The sequence below is a fragment of the Ambystoma mexicanum genome, chromosome 3p (assembly GCF_040938575.1).
Source record: "Ambystoma mexicanum isolate Mex_15411 chromosome 3p, UKY_AmexF1_1, whole genome shotgun sequence".
Taxonomy (NCBI): Eukaryota; Metazoa; Chordata; class Amphibia; order Caudata; family Ambystomatidae; genus Ambystoma; species Ambystoma mexicanum.
In genome coordinates, this window is record NC_090925.1 from 903,152,144 (window position 1) to 903,175,477 (window position 23,334).

At 46.8% G+C, this 23,334-nt stretch overlaps 1 protein-coding gene across 1 annotated transcript in view; it reads right to left on the bottom strand.

Annotated features, from left to right (window-relative positions):
- Positions 1-23,334, bottom strand: part of PIGT (phosphatidylinositol glycan anchor biosynthesis class T) — a 324,961-nt gene that overhangs the window by 206,951 nt on the left and 94,676 nt on the right. The window contains exon 3 of the mRNA XM_069652141.1: positions 9,828-9,955. Within this exon, the coding sequence (XP_069508242.1) occupies positions 9,828-9,955 (128 nt within the window). The remainder of the gene's footprint in view (positions 1-9,827; positions 9,956-23,334) is intronic.

The following is a 23,334-nucleotide window of genomic DNA, read 5'->3' on the forward strand; positions in this document are numbered from 1 at the left end:
AGAATGAACAGGAAAGATAGTAAATTATGTATGAAATTTGCTCTACTCGGTTTAACATGGGTCAAGAGACAAATTGCAGTCAAATGGATGTATTGCACTGAGCTATCGGTTAAGGAGTGGGTGTCAAAATAGGCAATGATGGGAAGGGGCTGAAGGCCAAGCGAAGTTGCAATTGAGGAATAGGGAAGGATTTACACGATTTGGGACAAATACCTGGATGCCCTGCTGGAATCCATTGACCTAAAGCTGCCATGAAGAGAAGACTCTGGCGTCAATGGGTGATTACATATACATACAAAATGGTTGCAACAGCAGGGGGACATATGTTACTCACATTAGAGATGAGTTGATATGCCAAGGACGTCTGATGTGATGGGAGAGTGGCTGATAAGTGGGTGGAGGGAAGAGGAAGAATTAAGACATGCTCTTGAATTAGAGAATGGACAGTGTTCAATTTTTGTGATGTACCAAATAATGAATTGTGTCTAGGTTGGCCGTTCTTTTTTATTCATTATGTTACTACTAATAAAGAAATATTAAACCAATAAAAGGTTTTGGTCCTGCCTGGGAGGCTACCCTGGCAGTGGGTTTAGTGGATCTCTTTTCTCCCGATAGTGAGATTTCTTCACTGCAGCTTTACTTAGGTGACTTAAATAGCTCAGACTCTGGACATTAATATATTACTGTGGCTTTTAGAGTATGTCAAAGAAACAGTTTATTAGAACAAAACAAGGAGATCTCACAAATATTCTGAAGTAGGCAAGTACTTTTGGTAATCCCCAATGCAAAGCTAACCCCTTCCTGGAAGGAAGGCCAAACACAATGTCACAGGGAAGAAGAGTCATTCAGGGAGCCAGGGCTGTGCAGTTAAGTCAGAAATATGTCGAAAGACAATGTTGAAAAAAAAAAATTGTCGAAAACATTTTTGGAATGTTTTATTTATATATTTTTTTGGGGGTTCCATAAGGAAAAAAAAGGGGGGTAAAACCAAAAAGGGGGGAACCCCCCATTTACAACAAAAACAAAAAAAAGACATTCAAAATGTTGAAAAAAAGTAAAATAAATTATGTCTTTCGACATAATGCAATTCGAATTAATCACTATAAACCGGAGCCAGGCCAGGCCAGGCCAAAGTCAATTGGAAAAAAAAGTCTAGGTATGCTGAATCAATTCTTGCAGGCAAGTAAAAATCTTGCAAAGTTTTAGAAGTCTTTGTAGAAAAGAAGAAATTAAAGCGGGGCCACAAGCCGATTAGGCTTGTGAAGTAAAGAAGCTGTTAGCAACTATACAGAAGCAACCAAGACAAGTCTCAACTGAGAACAAGTGATGTTACACAACAAGAGGTTCTCCTAGACATCACACTACCTTTGGTTAGAAGAAAGCGGTTCCAGCTGGCTTCTGTTCCTGTGCAGCTTTGCAGATCCTCTCTTCCTGGGTCTCAGTTGTGGGGACAAGAGGGAGGACGTCTGGAGGACTTCTGCCCTGCAATGGGACGGTCGGCAACAGAAAAGGACCAACTTCTACTCAGTGGCACTTGCAGTTTCAGCTCCTCACGTTTCAGAAAATAGCACAACCGGGGATTCTCGGTTGTTGAGATGAGATTTGCTTGCATCTGGGGTCCAGCACTCTTGACGTGGCTCAGGTTGTCATTCCTGCTTCCTGGAGCGCTTGGCCAACTTCGAAGCAACGCACACTATCTGGTGTTCCTCTCCCTGGCTCTTCGGTTCCAGCAGCAACTGCAGTGTTAATACAACAGGTTTCGAGAAGATGTCCAGGTGGCTTAATTTGGAGTGGATTGGTCCCACCAACTCAAGGGGAGAAATCGCCCTTGCAGGCTTCTCTAGTCGAGATGAATTGGAGCTTCAGCACAGCAGCAGGGATTCACTGGGCAAACCAATGGTCCAGGAGTTGCAGCAGGCATCTCTTCCAAGTTCTTCTTCTGATTCCTGCGTCCAGTGGTCAACTCTGCCTTGCAAGCCATAAAGCCTGGCCTTTTATGCAGGTTTCTCCCATTCATTCAAGCCTAGCTGTCAATCACACAGCAGGGTGGCTGTCCCTGCCAGACAGCCAGACAGCCAATCACCTAGGAGTGCATTCCTGTCTCCTAGGAGACACCCTGGAGCCAGAGGTGGGCTTCACTTTTGAATACCACCAAAGGGACCAAACCTGGTTTGGCGCGCAGAGTAAATCTCAAGAAGGACCTTTCTACAAAGAAATGGCAAAAAGACGACCTGGGCCATTTTGACAAAATGGCACCCTTGGGTGCTTTACTGCATCTGCGAACGCAGGCCGCGGTAAAAGCAGACCACGGTAGTTAAAAGTAAACCACTGCTACCAGCCATTCATCGAGGAAAGGGTAACATAAAAATGTTACATGAGAAACTAGACAAAGGGGATACTAAGTAAACCCCTGCAGCACCCTATTGTAAGATATTGTGTGCTGGGTCTAGAAAGTTATAAATGTAAGTAAAGTCAATTTCACTTCACTGCTCTTGGAAACAGTAGTTTATCCAAGAGAAGGTATTTAAACATTTGGGAAATCTGAAAGACTTCCCTGTGCCACTGCACCTTTATGTAAAGATGATGCCTATGGAGTGTCAGACTCCATACTTAAAGAAACAGAGTTCAAATCACATTAAAAATACATGAGTGGGAAAAAGGGTCTCACTCTCTCCAGGTTAAAAATTCAAAGTCATAAAATCCAGCAAAGTTGCTGGGGGTCTCTAAGGTGGAGAGTAATTAGCACATTTCTGAGAATACTCCCCAACAACCAGTGACAGGTGCTTACCCTCACCGAGTGGGAGGAGGTACCACAATATAAAAGCACACAGTCCCAATCGCTCAATGAGTTGGAGAAGGTTGTGGTGAGCCGTAAGAAAATTTTAGAGTGTGATAGGAGGGGGATACAGCTGAGATGGGGAGTGGCAACAACCTGGAAGGGGGGCCCATGGGGGATGTTGCAGCAACTAAGGTAGTAGAGGCAACCTCCGAGAGGGGGGGTGTAGGAGGGGAGGGGGGATAGCATCCAAGGAGGAGGGGGAGTTAGGGAGAATTCTCATAAATGTGCTAATTCCCTTCACCTTCGAGACCCCCAGCAACTTTGCTGGATTTTTGAGGACTTGATTCTTTTACCTGGAAAGAGTGAGCCTTTTTTCCCCACTCTCATGTATTTTAAAATGTGTTTTATTCTTGTGTTCTTTGATTATGGAATTTTAGTTAACTCCATAGGCATCATCTTTTCATGTGTGTTACACAGCACCTTCAGTGCAGTGACACAGGGATGTCTTTTAGACTTCCAAAAGGTTTAAATACCTTCTCTAGGATAATCTACTGTTTTGCAGAGAATGTAAGGTTAAATTGACTTTACTAGTCTTTTATAATTCCTAGACCCAGCACACACTATCTTCCTATAGAGTGCTTGAGGGGTTATGTAGTATCCCCTGTATCTGTGTGTCAGTCAATGCTTCCCTTTCCTATCGAAATGGCTGGTGGCAGTGGTTTTACAAACTACCATAATTTTTCCCTACCGCGAACACCAGTAGCTAAAAATTGCGGGACTCTTTTCAAAATGGCGCCTTAAGCCCCTTTGTTTAAACAGGTTCCGGTCTTTTTTCGCCGTTTCTTTTTGGAAAGGTCCTTCTAGAGTGTCTCTGCATGCCAAAACAGGTTTGGTCCCTTTGCTCTTACGCCTTTGGCTGGCTTCAAAACTGAAGACTGCCTCTGGCACCTGAGTGTCTGGGGTGGGCAGGAAGTGAGGGAGGTGTCCGAAACTCCCTGTACTTCGTCTCATAGGAGACCCAAATGCACTCTGGCGTGATTGGCTGGCTGACTGTCTGGCAAGGACAGCCACCCTTCTGGGCGAGTGGCAGCTAGGCTGGAATGAAAGGGAGAAAACTGTTTAAAAGGCGAGTCTCTTGGCTTGGAAGGCAGAGTCGACCACTGGAATGAAAGAACCGAAGACGAGCTGGAAGAGGACGGCTGCTGCAACTCCTGGACCATTGGTTTCCCCGGTGAAGCGCTGCTGCAGGTCTGAATTGCCAGTTTCATCTCGACAGAGAAGCCCCTTCGAGGACGACTTCTTCCTTTGAGTTGGTGGGCCCAATCAACTCGTAAGCCACCTGGATACCATTCTTGGAGCTGGTTAGGTTTAACCAGGGAGAAGGACACCAGCTTGTGTGCTCGACTACAGCTACTCGAACCGAAGATCTTCCATTTGCCAGATTGGTTGACCAGTGTAACGCTCACCTGGTATCCACAGGGAAGTCACTCAGCATGTTCTGACCTCTTACGACCTCGAACCCTTCCCTGGAGTCTACTCGACTGGAGACTGGGCCTGAAACACAGGATTGGTAGAGTTTAACTCCCTATTGTCTGTGTGCTTGTACCCCTTCTTCCCCAGGGTCCAACCCTCCCTTTGATCCACAGCTCGCCTTGTTTTCTTGGAAAGTGTGCTCTCTGTCCTGCTTTCAGCGCAGGTGAGCGTTTATTGATGCAGACTCGTTACTACCTAGTTACTTCACTAGCAAGAGTCTTTTGAACAGTTCTCCAACTTCGTTCCTTTCCTTCCTTAGATGATGGCCGGCGCCCGGGGATGGCGACGTGATGCTGAGGTGAGTAGCGCTGAAGGTCAGTGAGAGCGCGATGTGACCCTTTCGTATTTGTATTGAACAGAGTTATTTTTCTGTGTCTTTTAGGTACTGCGACATATTCAGCATGGATGCCGGTTATGAAGAAGAAATGTGGTGAGTAAGCGCGGTATGCTGCGCCTCTAGATGTTTCCACGCTAACCTGGAGTGTCTTTTCTCTCTTGCAGATGGATGAGAAGTTCCAGAGACAGAGTTTCCCCAGAGCGGCTGGGATTCAGGTAAGCGTTTGAAGCTTGTACAGTCTTTAAAAAATAAGCGAAGATTTGCTGAATGCTTACTAATGCCTTTTTTCTGTTCTTTTCCCTTTTCCTTAGGAAGCGGGGTGCCGGGATGGGAATGACACCTCCAAAGATGCCCGCAGAACAGAAGGAGCGATGAATGATGGGCAGAAGCGCCGCAAGGTAAGGCTGTTCCTAATGGTGTTCTTGCAGGAGCTGAGCGCAGAAGAACGATGCAGGCCTACTGGAGACTGATCCGAACATGGCGAGTGTCACGCTGCAGGTGCAGAAAGCACAAAGCATGTTTCTCAACCTGGACATGGCTTAAATAGTCTCTGGGTCTCCCAGGTGTCTCTGGGCTGAACCACACCCAAAAGACTAGACTGCACATGCAGTTCTGGGAACCGAAATATGTGGGGGCATCCATCTTGTCCCCATCAATGCACTACAAGTCCAATCCCCAATGTTATCTGATGGGAGTGAGTGAGTCTGGTGCCACAAGCGCCAAGTCTGACTCCAAGTGGGTCTTTGGCGGGATGGAGAGGCCCTTGAGGGCCATGTAGGTGATCGTGGCCTGGCTCCAGCCTGACATCTTGGAGGGCTGGGGGCAGGAATCATGACAACCAGTCCCCGTGCAGTGCTAGAGTTCCCCCCCCCCTAACGTCCTCCGTCTTGTCCGCACGACTTAGGCTCAGGAACAGTGAGATCTGCAGTAACTGCCAGGAACCAACGTCTTCAGCTGCATCTTTTCTTCATATTAAGGTACTGTGCCAACCCGATTGAGAGAATTTACCCGTCGCTGTGAAAGTTTGTGGAACTTTCCCAACTTGCAGGCCTAATCAGCTTGTGACCCAACATATGATTCTTTTTTGTACAAATAACTTCTGAGAACTTTGGCAAAGACTTTACTGTTTACTACAAGGACTGCTCTTTCCTATCCAAGACACTAGCCCATTGACGTTTGCCTAGGCCTATTGAACTGAATCGAATCATCTAGTGAACTGAAACTATTTGCACTGCCTAAGAAAGTATTTATGATCTATTTATTAATGTGTGCCTTTTTACTCCCATTTAAAGTGACTGAAATGCCATTTTGCTCATATTTCAGGGGAGCCTAATTTACTCAGAAACGTCTTGGTTTGGTACTGAAGTATATTTGTGTATGATATTAAGTTGCCTCCTACTGAATGTTTTCTAAATTACTGTAATAAATTAATAAGCGTTTTACCAAGAAACCTTGAGTGGGTCTACTTGAACCACTGTGATTGAAAGACCTCTGTGTAACATCTTTTACTGCTCACATTTCCTCTTGAGATAATCCTGGCTGCTCCGCTCGCTACCAAAAACTTTTTAGTACAGACTTATACCAAAAGGTTGGTTTTGCTTACACCTGTAGTCCTAATTGTATGTGGTGGTCCCAGAGGGTACTACATGCAATTCTGCCTAACAGGGGGCTAGTGGACGTAACTAGCCGAGAGGAGTGGAAGGCACAACCCCTTAGGTGGAACCAAAAGGGGGGCATGACTGGCCTGAATCTGTCCACGGCCAGCTGAGAATGTGGATGAGGAATGAGACTGTGGCAGGAAGGACCGATCTTGGGGACAAAGTCTGGAGGACTGTGCACACTTAAAGGATGAGGTTGGAACAAAGTGTTCAGGAAACCTTACGAAATCCATAAAGCCACAGGGAGGCGAGATGCCATCACATCCATTCTGAGCGGCAGGCTTAGGGTTATAATCTCTTTTCCCACCTTGGTGAGGATACAAGTCAAAAGCTTGTGAACACCCCTAACATAGGCATCCTGACAACAAGTACAACCACCTGAAGTTCCGGAAGCAGCTCAAAACTTTCCTCTTCTCTGCTCTCTCCCTCCCCTGCTGACCTACCGGTCTGATTTACCGACTGGTTGCTTGGCTACCCACAGAGTCTCACTGGATAGCAGGCTCTTTCTTGATCAGTCACCCTTGCACTGCCTCTGGGCCGAACACGCACATAGGGGCTGTAATTGTAACCCCTACAAGTGCCTCATCCTTGCACTACCCAGAGCCGCACCGCCCTGGCTGCACTTACTCTGAGCATTGTTGCCCTGTTATTCCCTCCCCTCTCCATTGCACTCCCCCCTCACCCCTTCCACTTGTGCTTCTCGTTCTCACACGATCTGATCCGAATGACACCAGGCCTAGGAAGATCATTTGCCTTGTCCTCCCCTCTGCCTCCCCTCCCTTGTCTTGTTGCCCCTAGAAACACTTGTGTACAGGCACGTTATATGCTTCCACACTCCCCACCCCCCCTCCACCAAACCTTTTTATAGACTATAAATTCAAACACTGTAAATAGGAACCCCTATTTATAATTCAAATTTCTCTCAACCCTCCTCTTTCAAAGGCAACTAACCATGCCATCAGCACCTACTTCTACCCACATTCCTTAAAGTATAGCTTAACCACTAATTTCTCGGCAAATGTATTGTCAACAATTTCATCAACTCCAGGCTCGACAACATTCAGAATTCAATCACACCTCCCAACCCCGATTTATTGGCTACAAACTGCAAGGAATAAAACCACATTGAGTAAACTTGTTGTAAGTCTCTGCAAATTACTTGCACTACCAGTTGCCAAGAGAAACCAATTAAAATGCCTCTGCGTAGTCCCCAAGCTTTCCACCAATAAGGCTTCACATCCCCCAATTACTTCACGTAGAAATTAAAACCTTATGCTCTTACCAGACACCTAAGGGCCTTCTTATTAGACCTAGTAAAATCCCACATACACAATGTGCTGCTTTTCCTCCCACCATCTTGTCCTAATGCTGGAAGAGCATCTTAGTGATGTGCAGAGCAATATTCAGGAGTTTAAGTAAAGAGGAGAACTGCCACGTGGAACTGGGACGAATCAAAGTATCTCGTCCCTTTAAAGAGAGGAAACCCCACTCCTACCTAAGCCAAAGTGCTTACGGAAGATTTGTATGACTCCCAGTTCCCTAAATACACCAATACCGTGTAAATCACAACAAAAAGAATGACTTCCGATTTATCCATTAACAATACACAAAACAGTTAAAACATAATAAATACCACATGGACGGAGTGGAGGAGGCAGTGGGACAACGGGAGAACAGAGAAACAGAGCGCCCATCAACGAACAAACATTAAATTGTCCGACTGATTTACAGGCTCCACCTGAGGCGGACAAGAGGTGGAAGCCTTGTGAGGATGCACACACGTGGTCCTAAGAAAGGCTTCGTTAAGGGGTGCTGCAGGTGTCTTGCTGAGACGAGACAGAGGCCCGCTGGTGGCACTGCGACAGAGCGAAGCAGCCAGTAGACCAAAGGCTGGCAGGAGGACATGCAAAGTGTTGACCGACGTTTTTGTTGCTGAGGGTCTTAATCAAGCCAGGGAAGTGCAGCAAAGATTTAACGGTCCCATAGTCATGGGACCAAGCGAACAGCAGGCAAGACATCACACCAAGTACTTGGAAAAGGGGCTCCAGGAACAGAAGAGGACAGTAGCCCTGTAGAAGTGAAATAATAAACAAAAGAAAGATTTTGCAACTCAACCATTGCGATTGGGAAGTGACCGGTGAAGCGGACGGAGAGTAAACCCAGAAAAGGAAAACCAATAAGCAAAATCTTCAGACCAGTGCCTATTAAGAAAATATAAAAATAAACATTCTTCATCGTCCAAGTCATTTGCGAGAACTTTGCAGGTGAGTAAACAGTTCACTGGACTGAAACAGGAGAAGTGGAAAACACCATCACGCCAAACTGTACAGGTACAAGATGCATAGAGCTTGGCAGGAGAGTACACCAAGGCTGAGAGTAAATCTGGAGCCCAGCAAAGAACCCAGAACAACAAGAGAACCTAGGAACGCAATAGGTTCACATAGATCTGGAGAGTAAACAAGACAGACAACAAGGGAAAACATTTCCTAGGACAACTACTTTAAAAAGGAAGGGGGAACAACCCCTTTGAACTGTATGGAACTTTAATTTCGGAGCGCAAACAGGCTGCAGGAGACCAGTCTAGAGACATTCCCCCCCCACCCCTTTCATGTTTTGGTTGAGTTTAGAGTGGGAGAGTCAGGTTAGGTTTTGGACAAAGGACGGATAACTTTATTTGGACATTCCGACAGTTTTGTTGAGGCAGGGAAACGCCTCGCTCGCCCCAACTCTGAGGGATTTCCCCAAATCCCCCATACTTTACTTTCAATTAAAGTGGCTGTTAAGCAAATAACCTACCCCGTGTGTCTCCTAATTTCACACCCTTACAAAACATATTTGCTGAAAATGTTTACTAGAGTTTGCAACAACCTTAAATAATCGGTGGGGTGACAAATCCTTGTTTGGTGTGGGCGCTGGCAATTATTGGTGGTCCAATATTTGATACTTTTGATAGTGATTGACAGTTCAGTCTTGAATTGGTGTTGTACATGTTATTTTATTGTTCAGATACAACATGACAATTCTGGCATCTTGTGCCATATGTGGTGAAACAAAAAAAACCAACGCGCGTTTCGACCGTAGTTTTTATCAAGGCAAAAAAGATGGTCGAGCAGGCTCGTGATGGAGCAGGTAAGCAGGACAAGGATTTGTCACCCCACCTAGTACCAAACCTCTCGGGAACCCTGGAGTTTGGTTCCCAGACAAACCATGTGCCAGGCTGCACGCAAGACCCTAACCTTAGACTGAACATGTGCGCAGGGTACCGACTGTCCCGACAAAACTCCAAACCTCTTGAAACTAAAACCTTAAATAATCATTTGTTTTTTTATATAGCGCTTTATCTAAAGCGCTTCACATAAGACATTTACATACATTATTATTACCCAATAGAAATTGGTACTCATTTATTGACCTCAGGAGGGTGAAAGGCTAAGTTGGCCTAGCAAGGATTTGAATCTGCGAACTGCAGCTCAAACGGATCACAGCAATAAGCGTTTAACCCGCTGAGCCATCTACTTACCATTTGAAAGTCCAAGGGGTTTGAAGGATGCTGTAGGGGTAACTGTGTTGGTAGAATCAATAAAATTAAGAGATGCACAGAAAATTCCAGACAGTAGATTGCTGAGTTCCTTCCATGCTTTGTCAGTTCTAAAAAGAGAAAGAAAAATTGATTGTTAAGGGTGATGGGTGGGTATTGGAGACCGGAAAGACATTCTGGGGTGCTGAGCATAAACACAAAAGTCAGCTACTAGAACATATGAAACCAATCACTCTTTCATCCAAGAATTACCACCGTAGTGACCACCTTAATCCTAGTCCATAGTCCTCTTTCCTCCATACTTATGGGACATGTCTCCGTCCTGTGGGACGGGAGCGGAGCACTTTGTAAAAAGCATCTACATTTTTTTCAAAAATGTGTCCCTCCTCTCTTTCATGCGCGGGGCCCGGCGCGCGGCCGTAACCCCGCCCACTTTGGCTCCACCCCGCGCATCGCCCATCAGTCCTTTTCTATCTCAGGGTCAAAGACCCATTAGCAATAACAGAGGAACCTTATTAGAGGGGACGGCGGGCGGGCGTATGGAAGAAAGGGGACTATGGACTAGGAGTAAGGTGGTCACTACAGTGAGTAACCTGGTAATACTCCTACGTCTCTTCCCCTTTCCTCCATACTTATTGGAGATTCCCAAGCACTCCTTATTACAGGGACTATGTGTGGATGGAAATGCCCCTTACTGAAACAGGTTCTTCAGCACAGCCTGGCCAAACTGAGCGTCAGCTCTAGAGCTCATATCGAGGCAGTAATGCTTACAGAAAGCAGATGGGGAGGCCCAAGTAGCTGCTTTAGCAATGGACTCCCAGGGAACATACTTCTGAAAAGCAACCGCGGCTGCCTTGCCCCGCACCAGGTTTGCATGGATACCTTTAGGTTTCAGCTTTTGGACGGTGAAAGACTCCGTGTTACAGGCGGCAATCCATCTGGAAATAGATGCCTTAGACGCCGGCCTGCCCTGAGGGTTACCGAAGGTCACAAAAAGTTAAGAACTCCGAAGCTCGGAAGTCCTGTTCAGGTAGAACCTAAGAGCTCTTCGGACATCCAGGCAGTGTAGAACCCTTTCCGCCTCCAAGGCAGGGTTCGGAAAAAAGACCGGAAGGGAAATCGACTGATTCAGATGGAATTCGGTCACTACCTTTGGTAGGAAAGCTGGGTTTGTCCGAAGGACTGCCTTGTTCTTGTGAAAGACCAAGAAAGGATGCTCCACGGACAATGCCTGGAGCTCACTCACTCTCCTCGCTGACGTAACAGCGACCAGAAAGGACGCTTTCCAGGACACGTACTTGAGGTCAACTGTAGCCATTGGCTCCAAGGGTTTATGGCACAGCGCTGTCAGGACTACATTTAGGTCCCAAGGCGGGTGCGGACTACGAACCGGAGGGTAGATGCGCGTCAAGCCAGCAAAATGTCTCTTCACCACCGGGTTAGTTCGAGAATAAGAACACCGGTCTGTAGAGAGGTAAGCGGAAACCGCTGAAAGATAAGTCCTGCAAGACAGAACATGAACCCCTGACTCTGCTAGGGAGGATACGAAGGACAGCACTGTGTCAATCGTTGCCACCCTCGGGTCCAATTCTTTTGCCAAACACCAATGACAGAACCTGAGCCATTTACTCTTGTATTGGGATCTGGTCGAGGGTTTCCTGGCTGCCTGGACAAACCCAAATGCTCTAGAGACTTGAACTCAGGCACCATGCCGCCAAGTTGAGCGATTGTGGGGAGGGGTGCCACATCTGTTGAGAGATGACCACCAGTCCAGGTCCGCTCTCACGGAATCCGGAATCATTATCCGCTTGGAATCTGGGTCCACAGCCTGACGCCAGGAACTCCGAAGAGCCAGCACGCATTTTGAGATGAGGAAGAGGAAGAGCCAGCACACACGAGGCCGTGAGGCCCAGAAGCCTCTGGAACCACCAGGCTGACATGCTCTCCGACTGCGCAAACATCTGACACGTGGCCAACAGATCCGCCATTCTGTCCCCGGTCAGATACACTCGGCAGCCGATCGTGTCCAAGGAAAACCCAGGAAAGTCAGGTCCTGTGAGTCCGTCATGGAGGATTTCCGCCAGTTCACCGACAGCCCAAGATGGAACAGGAGCTGAAGGAGGGACTGGAGGTTTCCCGCTGCTGCCAACGGACAAGGGCTGCGCAGGAGCCAGTCGTCCAAATAGGGATACACATGGATACCCTGGAGACGAAGATAGGCCGCAATCACCGACATCTTCGTGAAGACACGCGGCACCGAGCTGAAACCAAAAGGAAGCACCCGAAACTGGAAGTGCTCCTCTCCCAAAGAGAAGCTGTGTGGATTCCAAATCAGGATATGCATGTACGCATCCTGAAGATCCACCACGCTGAGCCAATCGCCCATCTGCAAAGAGGAGCGAATCTGGCCGGGCGCGATCATCTTGAATTTCTCTTGGGGTAGGAAAAGATTGAACTGGGAAAGGTCTAGGATGGTGCACAGGCCAGCCTGGTTGGGTTTGGGCACCGTAAACAGCTGGGAGTAAAAACCCTCCCCTCGCTCCCCAAGGTGAACAGGTTCCACAGCTCTGAGGTGCAGAAGTTTCTGAACCTCGGCCTTGAGGGATGGTGAGCCCGACAGCTGAAAAGGAGGGTTGGGGTAGAGGGTAAAGGTAAGCTGAAGCCCGCTCGAGCAACTGACAAGACCCATCTGTCTTCTGTGAGGGTCTGCCACGCCTCCCAATGAGACGCAATGCGTCCTCCCACCGGGGTCTCGTGCGAGCGTGGAAAACCCTCATTTGGCAGGCTTATCGGTGACGGTGCCACCTGAACCTGATGAGGAGGCTGATGAGCAGGAGAAAAACCACATACGCTGTTGTCTACGGCGGTTATTCCCCACAGGAGTATCCACTCTGTGAGATTTGCGGTCGAGGAAGCCCCTAAAACCAGAGGAAGGTCGACTTTGCGACAACTATCTTTGGGATTTGAAAGGAGCTTTAACCAGAACAGACAATGATTTAGCCGTCTGCGTATTATCTTTGGTTTGGGTGAGCTCTACATCAGTAGAAGAGTGAAAAAGCTCCTTACCATCGAATGGAAGGTCCAGAACCTTGTCTTGCACTTACTTTCGAAAACTTAGTGGCATGCAGTCACACTTGCGCGAGGTATCAACCCCAAGCATCAGGCCCCAAGCCGAGGTGTCCACGTGATGAGCCGCAGCCTCCAGGAGATCCTGGGCCAAGACCCTGGCATCGGAAAGGCCCCCTCTGAAATCTTCCAACTTCTCGACCGGAATGTGCTCCTCAAACTCCAACAGACATCTCCACATCCGCATGTTAGCTCGTGCCAAAATCAATTCTGCATTGGCCTGCCTGAGCTGTAGGGCCGAATTGGCAAAGATTTTCCTCCCAAGGGAGTCCAGGAGCTTGTCCTCCTTTCCCAAGACCTGAGTAGCCGTCGCGGAGGAGGATGCTGCAGGTCTGGATTGCAGCGTTGCTCCAGCCACCACTGTGGAGAAGGGAGGCGGACAAGACAAGGCCACTTCTTCCGAAGAATGCAGCCTGTACCTCGCGTCAATCTTTTTATTGACAAAAAGTCCCGAGATAGCTTTTCCCAAACTCTTCGGATCGGCCAGAATGTCCTTCTGCAAGAACAGACCAGTACGCTCCAAGGGAGACAAGGTGAACGCCCCAGAAAGCACGCCCTCCTGCAGAGCTGGTGCCTCGGGCACCGGAACATCTAAGAAACTCATCATGTCCAGCACCCGGTCATGGAAAGCTCTGATAGAGCGGGGAAGGTCCTCGTTGTCCTGATCGCCTTGAGGGTCATCTGACAGGTCAGGATCCTGCTGAGCCGTGTCACGCACTGCCTTGTCCACTGGGGACAATGGTGGCAAAGGCGGAAGCGCAGGGGGAGGCACCACGGGCAAGGGAGGTGCCGGCGGGACCACCGGAGGAACGGGTGGGGCCGGAGGCACATGTGGACATATCTCCTTGAAAAGCCCTTTGAAATATTCCCTCAAGGGGTCGGTGCACTTAAGCGCTTCAAATTTACCGGAAAAGGCGTCCTCAGGAGATTGTTTCGGAACCTGAGGAGGCCTCTCATGAGGTGGACAAATCCAGGGACGTAACGGGGAAGGGTGCCACACCGGCCCCTCCAACAACGTATCCACATAAATCAAGGGAGCCGGCCCCACAGGCAACGAAACATTGTGCGGAAGAGGCATCCGGGCGTTCCAATCATAAACCGGCCGGTAACGATGCGCACAAGGGACCTTAGGTTCATCCAAAGGAACAAACCCTACACCAGGGGCCGATGGCGTAGTTGTAGGGGTAGTACCTAAAATGGCCACCGTGGTCGTGGCGGGAACGGCCGCCATTTTGTCCTCATCTGAGGGGAACTGCGGCACGTGAGGAAGTGAGGCAGGGGTCCCCGTCGATGGGTCAGGGGTCTTAATTTTAGCCTTAACGTAAGGAACCTCGGCAGAGCCAGTACTATGAGGCCTGGAATGTTTCTGCGACTTACCATCCGCCAACTGAGCCTTCGAAGGAAGGGCCTCGGCACTGCCGGTAAAAGAAGAAACGTTCTTCTTTGCACCCCTCAACAGATCTGGTATCACCACAAGCGCGGGAACGGTGAGCAACCGCTTTCACCGACAGGGCCTTGCCCGACCCCTCAGAACTGTTGGTAGCCTTAGCCTCTGTACGAGGGACCTCGGACCGAGGCCCGGTAGAAGCCTTATCGGCACGGGCCTCGAACATCCGTTCGGTAACTTCAAGCCCAGCCAAGGCCTCGGGGCGCACCCCGGTTTTGTTTTTGAGGGAAGCCGAAAGAGCGGCCTCAGAGCAAGCTCCGGTACCCCACGACTCAGTAGAACTGGGCCTACAAACAGCCCCCATAGGAGGGGCCTCGGAGCGTACTCTGGTGAACACAGGCCCCTTACGGAGACCCTCGGAGAAAACTCTGGTAGAATTATTAGGCCCGACAGGCACCTCAGGGCGAACCCCGGTAACAGAGCGATCAACGCCCCTCCTGGCCCGAGAGGAACCCGGGAAGGTGTCCCCCGGCCGGGGTGCTCTGAAAAGTAAAGAATTTACCGGGTGTTTCTTCTTCTCGTCGATGAACGCCTGAAAATGAGAAAGAGGAGTTTGTCCGAAAACCACCTCCCACCGCTGCAACCGACGTTGAAGTGCCCGGACCGAAAGGGAGTCAAGTCCCAACAGTGGTCCGGACCCAAACACTAAACAAAGAGGAGGGGGATCCGCCCTCGCAAAGCGACGGTGACACGATGAACAGTCTGGAAAATCTAGTTTAAAAGACAGACTAGTAAACGAACGCTAGCAAGAGCCAGAGAGGAAAACAGGGATGAAAACTCTTCCGAGGATGCAAGTGCGACCGGCCCCGATCGTGCGAAGAAAAGGACTGATGAGCGATGCGCGGGGCGGAGCCAAGATGGGCGGGGTTATGGCTGCGTGCCGGGCCCCACACAGGAAAGAGGGACACATTTTTGAAAAAATGTGGATGCTTTTTACAAAGTGGTCCGGTCCCGTCCCACAGGACGGAGAGATGTCCCATAAGTATGGAGGAAAGGGGACGGGACGTAGGAGTATTATTGTTGAGAAAACATGCAGATCAATCTGTGTACAGGGCTCGTAATTGGGAATTGACAAGGTGCAAAAAGCCGCTCCTTCCCATCAGGCATAAAAAGTTGTCCAGGAGCTAGTACATAGTGCACAGCAAGTCTAACTTTCCGCAAGATGCAAACTCTAACTTGTTGGCCATTTTATATCATCTAAGATGCTCCAAATGACCAATAGGTGTTATTCTCCTTTATATACATTCCCAATCATACACAGTTAATATCGGATAGTAAGGGTTGTATGGAACCAATTACCACAGGAGTCAAAAGTAGCTCCTGGTAACTGTTGGCTTCAAGCTAACAAGGCTCTCCTTGGCTATAACCAGGAGCTAAATAGCTTCCAGTTCCTGGTTCCACGGGGGCGTCACCCAGCAATCGGTGTCCAGGTATCGCTCCATGCGATGCCCAGTAGTGACCAGCGGAAATATCCTTGTTCTTGATGTTGGCGAGTTCTCCGTCCTGCTGTCTCGGCAGGGGCGCGTGGTGCTTTGCGGGCTATGGCTGTCGAGTTACTTCACTGATGCCGGCCCGACGTTAGTCTTTCAGGTAGGTCTTTTTGCTATGATGATTTGCTGTCCTAGCATGCCTTTCTGGAATTAACAATGTCTTTTCTCTTCCTTAGGTACGTGGAAGTCCAATTAGTGGCGAAGATTGGATTTGTGGTTCGCTGGTAAGTATTAGCGTTTTTGGAGCGCATAGACACGGCGAGTTGGCGCTTAACGCAGCGCTAAGGTGCCTTGCCTTTGCTAACCTGTTATCTTTTGTCTTCACAGGTCCCGGTGCTCCGCCGGATTGTAGAATTCCAGAGATGTTGCGGAATGAAGTGCGAGTGGGAAGGTAAGCCTTTTGGCGGAGTTCGTTAATTGTTTAAAATTTCTAATGCCTTGCCTTTCCCTTTCTGCAGGTCCGTCGATCCGAAGGAGCGCTGGTTCCAGGATACCGGTCGGAAGAGCCGAGGACCGCTAATGATGGAATTCAGGTAAGCTGCAACCTTTTCTAATGATGTCTTCTTTCTTTTTCTGCAGATGCTGTTTATCCGAGGTTCGTGGCTGAAGCTGAACGTGTCACGTTGCAGAATTGCAAACTAACGCGAAGCGTGTCAGTCTAGTGGGGTGTGGTTCAAATAGCTTCAAGAAAGAAGTCCTGGTAAAAGAGTTCCAAGGTGCCACACCCACACCATCCTTCTGCAAGCCAGGTTCCAAGAAGCCCGATTCTGTGGATGCTTCCGCATTGATTGACAGTAACAAAAAGTAGTTCCCAAGCAAACTCATTAAGTATGAGCCTGGCGCCAAAGGCGCCAGGACTGGCCCCAAGAAGGCCTAGGTTGGGATTTAGTGGAGACTGGGGTCAAGGCTCCCCTGGCCCATGGGGGCTTCGGGGTGAGGGTCGTGACAGCAATTTCAAACCCTGGAAATAAGAATGTCCTTTCTCCAACACTGTCCCCAGCTCCAAGACTGGACAGTTAAAGGGAACCTTCACATTAACTCGTCTAGTGCCACAAATGGCCAACAATAGCCCAAATCCCAGAGATGGCTCAAGAGAATATACTGAAAGTTTCAGCAGGGCACTAGGGCCATCTCTCGCTCTCAACTAAAAGTAGTGTTTTCCACCCCAACAGGCATCACTTTTCGAGGTATTAGTATATACAGAATACTAAACTCTCCCCCTACTGTCCAATTTCTAGTTGGCTGGTTGCTTTTTTCATCTAGCCTTCCTCAGGGATTTCCAAGAATCACCCTACACTATCAGTTTGTTAGTAACAACCAGAGGATCTAGTGATGTGCTTTTAGAACCTCTGCCCCTACTTGCCGTCCTCTCACACCGTGATGTTTGTCTCCCTACCTCGGTTATGCTATTCTAGCTCTACTCTCCTACTCCTAACTCTACCCACTTTCACTCCTACTCCCAGTCTTACTCCACTTTCCCCTCCAAGGTCTCACACCTACTACCTGCCTCCACCCTTCGATGTTGCTACTCCCCCCTCCACACAACTCCTCTTCCACACCTTCTACCCAGTCAAACTCCTTTCACCAACAACTCTCACTTGCTAGTCTCACACGCACACTAAAAGCAGTACCACAAGCACTGACCAACCAATACTTCACCCGTTATGCAATTCACCTCCACACTACTGTATAGAGTCCTTCCTGGTGGTCTTAGTCTGCCACCACCTCTTCCTCTGACCTCACTCCAACAACTCAACTTCCTGCTGTCTCTCAACTCACTCGCTGTCCTTTGCTCGATTGTCTGGCCTTGGCCATTCTGGCGCAGTCTTCACCCCCCGGGAGGTGTTACAAACAACAGATGTTTTTGAAGCACCTTATGCACCACCCCTTTTCACTGCTGCATGAAATATGGTGTGCTGCGCTGACTGGACGCGCTTCTTCAGTTTAGTCTTTCACTCCCACATAAGTGTTTTTAGTTCGAAGAACCTGGCGAGCATGTGTAATAAATACATGGGGTCATGCATATGCGTACTGCGCATGTATAGTCTGGTATTTGGGGGCAGGGACAAGAATTGGAGCCATTTCACCATCCCCATCTGGGGTAGGACTGGCTCTGTCTTCAACTCATCTCCCACCTGAGGCTAACAGGGGGGTTCCTATCCACTCTTGCCAAGGTCACAATACTGACCGTATTACACAAGACAGACAAGCAAGCGGATGGGCTTACCTAAGCTTTTCATTAAAGGTTTTCATGCTTCACATTTTGGCAAAGTGAAGGATATTTGGTTTTCTAAATTTGCAACCTTTCCAGACATTGTTTCTGGGGCTAATTTTACTGATTATGCTGGATTTATTTAATCCAAGTTTCAGAGTAGTATTTTATAGCTTTAAAAAAGGTACTGTGAAAGTTCCTGGACTTGTAAGATGTGTGTGCATTCTCTTAGTGTTTTACGGTTTTTACTTAGCAACTTTACGGTCTATATTTTAATGTACTATGCACGTTAAGAGATGTGGGATGTTTTTATCCACGCATCCAAGCCCTACCCTCCAAACTGTACAGTACTGACATGGAAAACATCATGATGGCCAGAGCTTCCCAGAAAATGCCCAGGGAAGTGCATGAAGAATAGGCTGCCACCCATTTTGCCGATGTTATGGGCACAGAAGGGCACTGCCTAAAACCACATTGGACTACCCACACAGTAGTCTGAAACCATTGGGAATGGCAATGCTGATTGCCAAAAGCAACCTAGAATTGTGGGGAACTCATTTTCTTAAATCCCAAAAATGGGTGCAGTACCAGTACTCACCACTATCAGAAAGCCGGCGTTTTAAAAACAACACCAGATTTTTTATATATGTGTAATACTGAATATATGAACCCAAAGCATGCCAAAGCAAGACTTACTGAGAGGTGGATCCAATGTAAAGTTATATTCTGAAGTGACTTGAAGGTTTATAACAATACTGGCTGAGCTGTGGATTTCAGCAGTTTAAGTAAATTTGGACTGAAAGACACTAAAAATCTAAATGTTTAAAAGAAATGAGTGACCTACTTTTGAGTGTCACATAGGTTGCAATTGTTTAAATGTCATAGTTTTAAACTTAGAATCAGCATTCTAGCTGCATATGTAAAAATGGTTAGTTTTATTTGAATGCAGGAAACTGGGTAACTAAAAGTGACATTAGCTGGGGCCTGGCTTAAGGAACTGAATTCTGCCTACCAGCTACCCCCGACAGGAGTTGAGACTTGCACAACAGCTGTGTTCCCAGGCCTAGCTGCCTTTTTGCTGCTCCCACCAAAAGGGATACGACACTTCTCTGATTGGATTACCAAGGGACTGCTAGAGGCTAAACATAGGACCCAGGCAGAGGGTTTATTGAAGTGGCCATAAATGTGGCTTCCTCTTGAACAATGGGCCTTCCAGGGCCCAGGCAGATGGTTTATTGCAGGGGTAATAAAAATGGCTTCCTCTTGGCAGAAACTGGGAGGGGGAGAAACTGGAGACAGAGGCTGAGCTTGAAGAAAGTGGAAAGACTGGTTTCTGTACCATGTGACCTCAAAAGACACACCCCTGTAGCCAGAATATGGTTTTAGAAAAAGATGAATAACTCATAGTACGGACTTGTCATAATTATTTAAATGATACCATAATTCTTGTGATTTTTCTGCCTACATTTTAAGAGGTTTTTAGAACCGGTGGCATGATCTGGGGGCAAACTAGCAGTTAAGAGGGTATTACTTAAAATGTCTGCATGTTAAAAGTCTGATACTTCATCAATTAATGCCTGCATGCCTTGCACACATTTGGGTAAATTTGAGTAAGAATCTGATATTGGTAACTTGACCAAAAAGTGAAATATGTTGCCATTTCTCAATGCAAGCTCTAAGGAAGAGCAGATTTTGAACAGGGGATACCTCCTGTGATATGTGATGGATGCATGTAATTTTAAACAAATGTGTACCTGTGCAAATATGTCTTTTGGGACAAAATATAGATTGTGTGTAATTTGACAGGGGTGGGTTCTCTGTACCATAAACAGACCTCATCATGATGACACTTCATTTCATTCCCCCAATCAAGGGGAAGAGGATGAAGTGGCCAATGACAAGTGGAGAGGGGTAGAGCCTAGTGATGCTGCACACACACCCATTTTCAAAACACATAAAAGCAGACAGTCAGGACAGATAGGGACATTCAATTCCATTTGCTGCAACGCGCTCTGCCGGACCATACCACATCCAGAGATCCAGACTTCAAATCCATCAATCTCCAGAGAAAGCTGTGCAGAAAGATCCAGAAGCAGTGCTGTACCCAGAGAGAGAGCAGAGCTGACCCAGACCACTGTTAGCAGAACCAGAGAGCTGACCCAGATCACTGAAGTGCCGAGACCAGACCAGAGTCCAGTCTAAAACCTGACCAGATCCGTGGCGAGGCCCATTCTATTTCAAAAATATATTGCGAGTACCCAGCAGAACTGTGCAGAACCAATCTCTTAGTTAAAATAATTCAATCTATTTTAATCTAAGTAGAACTGCCTCCTAACTGTCACCTGTCATTTGTAAAGCTGTCACCTGTCATTTCTAGTTGCTAGCTGTCATTTGTCATTTTGAACTTTAAAATTTAAAATCCGAAAAACAACCTTCACAAAATCGTTCATAACTCCGTTTGTCTTAGGAACTTGGTTTAACTTTCCTCTGAAAGCTTAGAATCCTGGCTTTTCAACGAACCTAGAACCGCATTCCTACCCCCTACACTTTTGCTGCAATCGCGAAAAACGCACTCGCGAATTTGCCGCAATTTGCACATTTTTCCACGTGTGAAAACAACAGTTTCATTGCTTTCCTTGCTAAAAAATTTGTTTGCCTCTTAAGAACCATCCCTGAATCATTGCTAGAGTGAGCCTGGACTAATATTAACTAGATACCACTCACCCTGAACCTCTAGAGGGAATTAAAAGCATTTTAGCGTATTTTTCACTTGATTGCCAGCACATATAAAAGCATTTTGGGCCTGTGTTGTAAACTTCTGTAGTCTAAGCTGTTGGGGTGAACTGAATTACATTTGATTGCATTTCTGAGAACTGTGTGCTTTCCTTCCATTTCCTTGCATTGCATAAAGGGGGGAGGGGATTGCCAGAGAAAAGTGATTACATTGTTTTGTTGAAATCATATTGAGTATTTTCTGTATTGCATTTTCATTCAACATTACATCCATCTGAACTTATATAAAGTATTCTCTACCACCTTATTCTTCTGTTCCTATTCACAAGTGTGCTAGTGCCAGACTATCCATTATTGATTACTGCTCAGATTAAGTGTGATATTCAATTATTAATTTATTATAAAGCGTGATATATATATTGTTTAAATTATCAAATAAACCTTTAAAAACTTGCAAAACAGAACTACTTCTTGGCTCAGTGGGGTCAGGGGGATTCCAAGAGAGGGGTGTTATATAGGGGTAGTCATCCAGAACGCATGAACTGGACATAAAGATATATTAATAAGGGTTTCCATTCAGTATCCCAGACTAGGCATTGACTTAGTTGTAGTGTTGAATTGAATCCTCTTACAGAGAGATGTATATGAATAAAGGATGACAACGCATAATCCGGAAATTGTGTAAGTAGAAGTCAGTGGCTGCTGGCAGCAAAGATGGCTACTTGCCCTGAATGTCATGGTCCTTCTGATGCCAAAGGGCCTTTACAAAGATTTCCATGGTGTAAACTGCTCTACGGAAAGGTCGAGAATCTTGAGGGAACCATGAGGCTACAGATCTGAGGAGAAGCCGCAAGAGGCTCGTTACTGCCCTCTACTATTAATGCCGTCGCCACTGAACAGGAGTCTAGTGTCCGCACCAGAGCACTCTGACTAACTCACTGGTTGCAGATCTGCGTATCTACTATCGTAGGTAAAGTGCTGGAAGAGTGCTGATGTGGGACAAGATAATGGAGGCGGGTGGAGTGGCAGGACACTTGATTTGTCGGCACTTATCGAAGAGGGCCAGCCTTTTGGGAGACACAAGCTAGGTAGGATAGCCAAACATGAAGCTGATCTGCCTGCCCACTGCCCAGGTTAGGGATAGGGGAGGGGGAAGGTGGAATCCTGCATCCTCCTTCAGTGGTGTGAAGTCTCAAACCTATTAAAGACTAATACATTCCATTACAATGAGAGGTGCATCTTTTTTTAATCTTTTATTCGGCTTGGAGCCACAAAAGAAAAATGTCAAACATAATTAATCGAATACAGATGCATATGATTTAAACCAATAAAAACAGACAAGATCAGCAATCGGATAAAATACAATTAATCATTCATCTGAATACAGAAAGAAATTGTAGAATCTAATGGGGGAGAAAAAAGAATAAATGATAAAATGCCCGCAGCCCCCAGATTTCAAGAAGGATGGGGCATCAATTGGCACTTTGAGAGGCAATGTGCCCCATATTACACTTAAGGTCTCAGAAGTGAAGCACAGTGTATACATTTGGCCACTCTGTAAACCCTCTTTAGGTCCTCTTGATTTCTTGCACAGCTTTAAGGCCTCAGTGCCTGTACCAACACCTGAAGATCTTAGGAAAGATGCGAGATATAAAACCCTCGGTCCCCGGGTTATAGAACAAAAAAAAGCAGAACGCGCATTGTCTCTTCACAGATATTACAGAGGCCAAATACTCAAATTGCATTTATATTGGAATTTTGAAAACACCTTTTAAAATATTCCCTTCTCTGTGCTCAGAACATATTAGCACAAGGTTGAAAATAAACATTTTCTACATGCTGGACATGATGAAGATAAGTCCACTTCTTTCCAGAGAAAGTTTGTATTGCGTAAAGGAAGTTGGGAATTAACACATGTGGTAACATCCTGAACCACAACTTAAAATAAACAATTGTCCGGTTTACAAATGTTTTAATAAAATATAGCAGACGGCAACTCGTGTAGATAATAAAGAGCTGAATCCCAGCCTGGCAGATAATGGTATGCCAGTCACAATTAAATTAAATGGGTAGGACAGACACTAATTAAGAGTACCATTGGCATTTTACGAGATAAAGCATGTTCACTGAATTAGTGTACAGAATTAAGATGAGGAATCCTTTGGTTCAACCTAAATCCATGCTGCTAGTCAGGAGAATTAGGTCCAAACTCTGTCGGGAACTGATTTTGAAGAAGTGATTTGCTTAGGGCGCATGTCAGTTGAATTATAAGCATTTAGAAACTTAAACTATATACAACATGCAGAAATGTTTTAAAATGAATTGAAGTAATTAGCAGCAGTTGCAAACACCAATGCATAATGCATTTTTAGTAAAGGATTGATTTTTAAATGGTAGAAGAGCCTAGGAGCAGAACATAAGAGAAAGTAAGAACATTTAAATTAAAATCAATTTTTTTCTCTTTTTTTTTTGACAGACTGA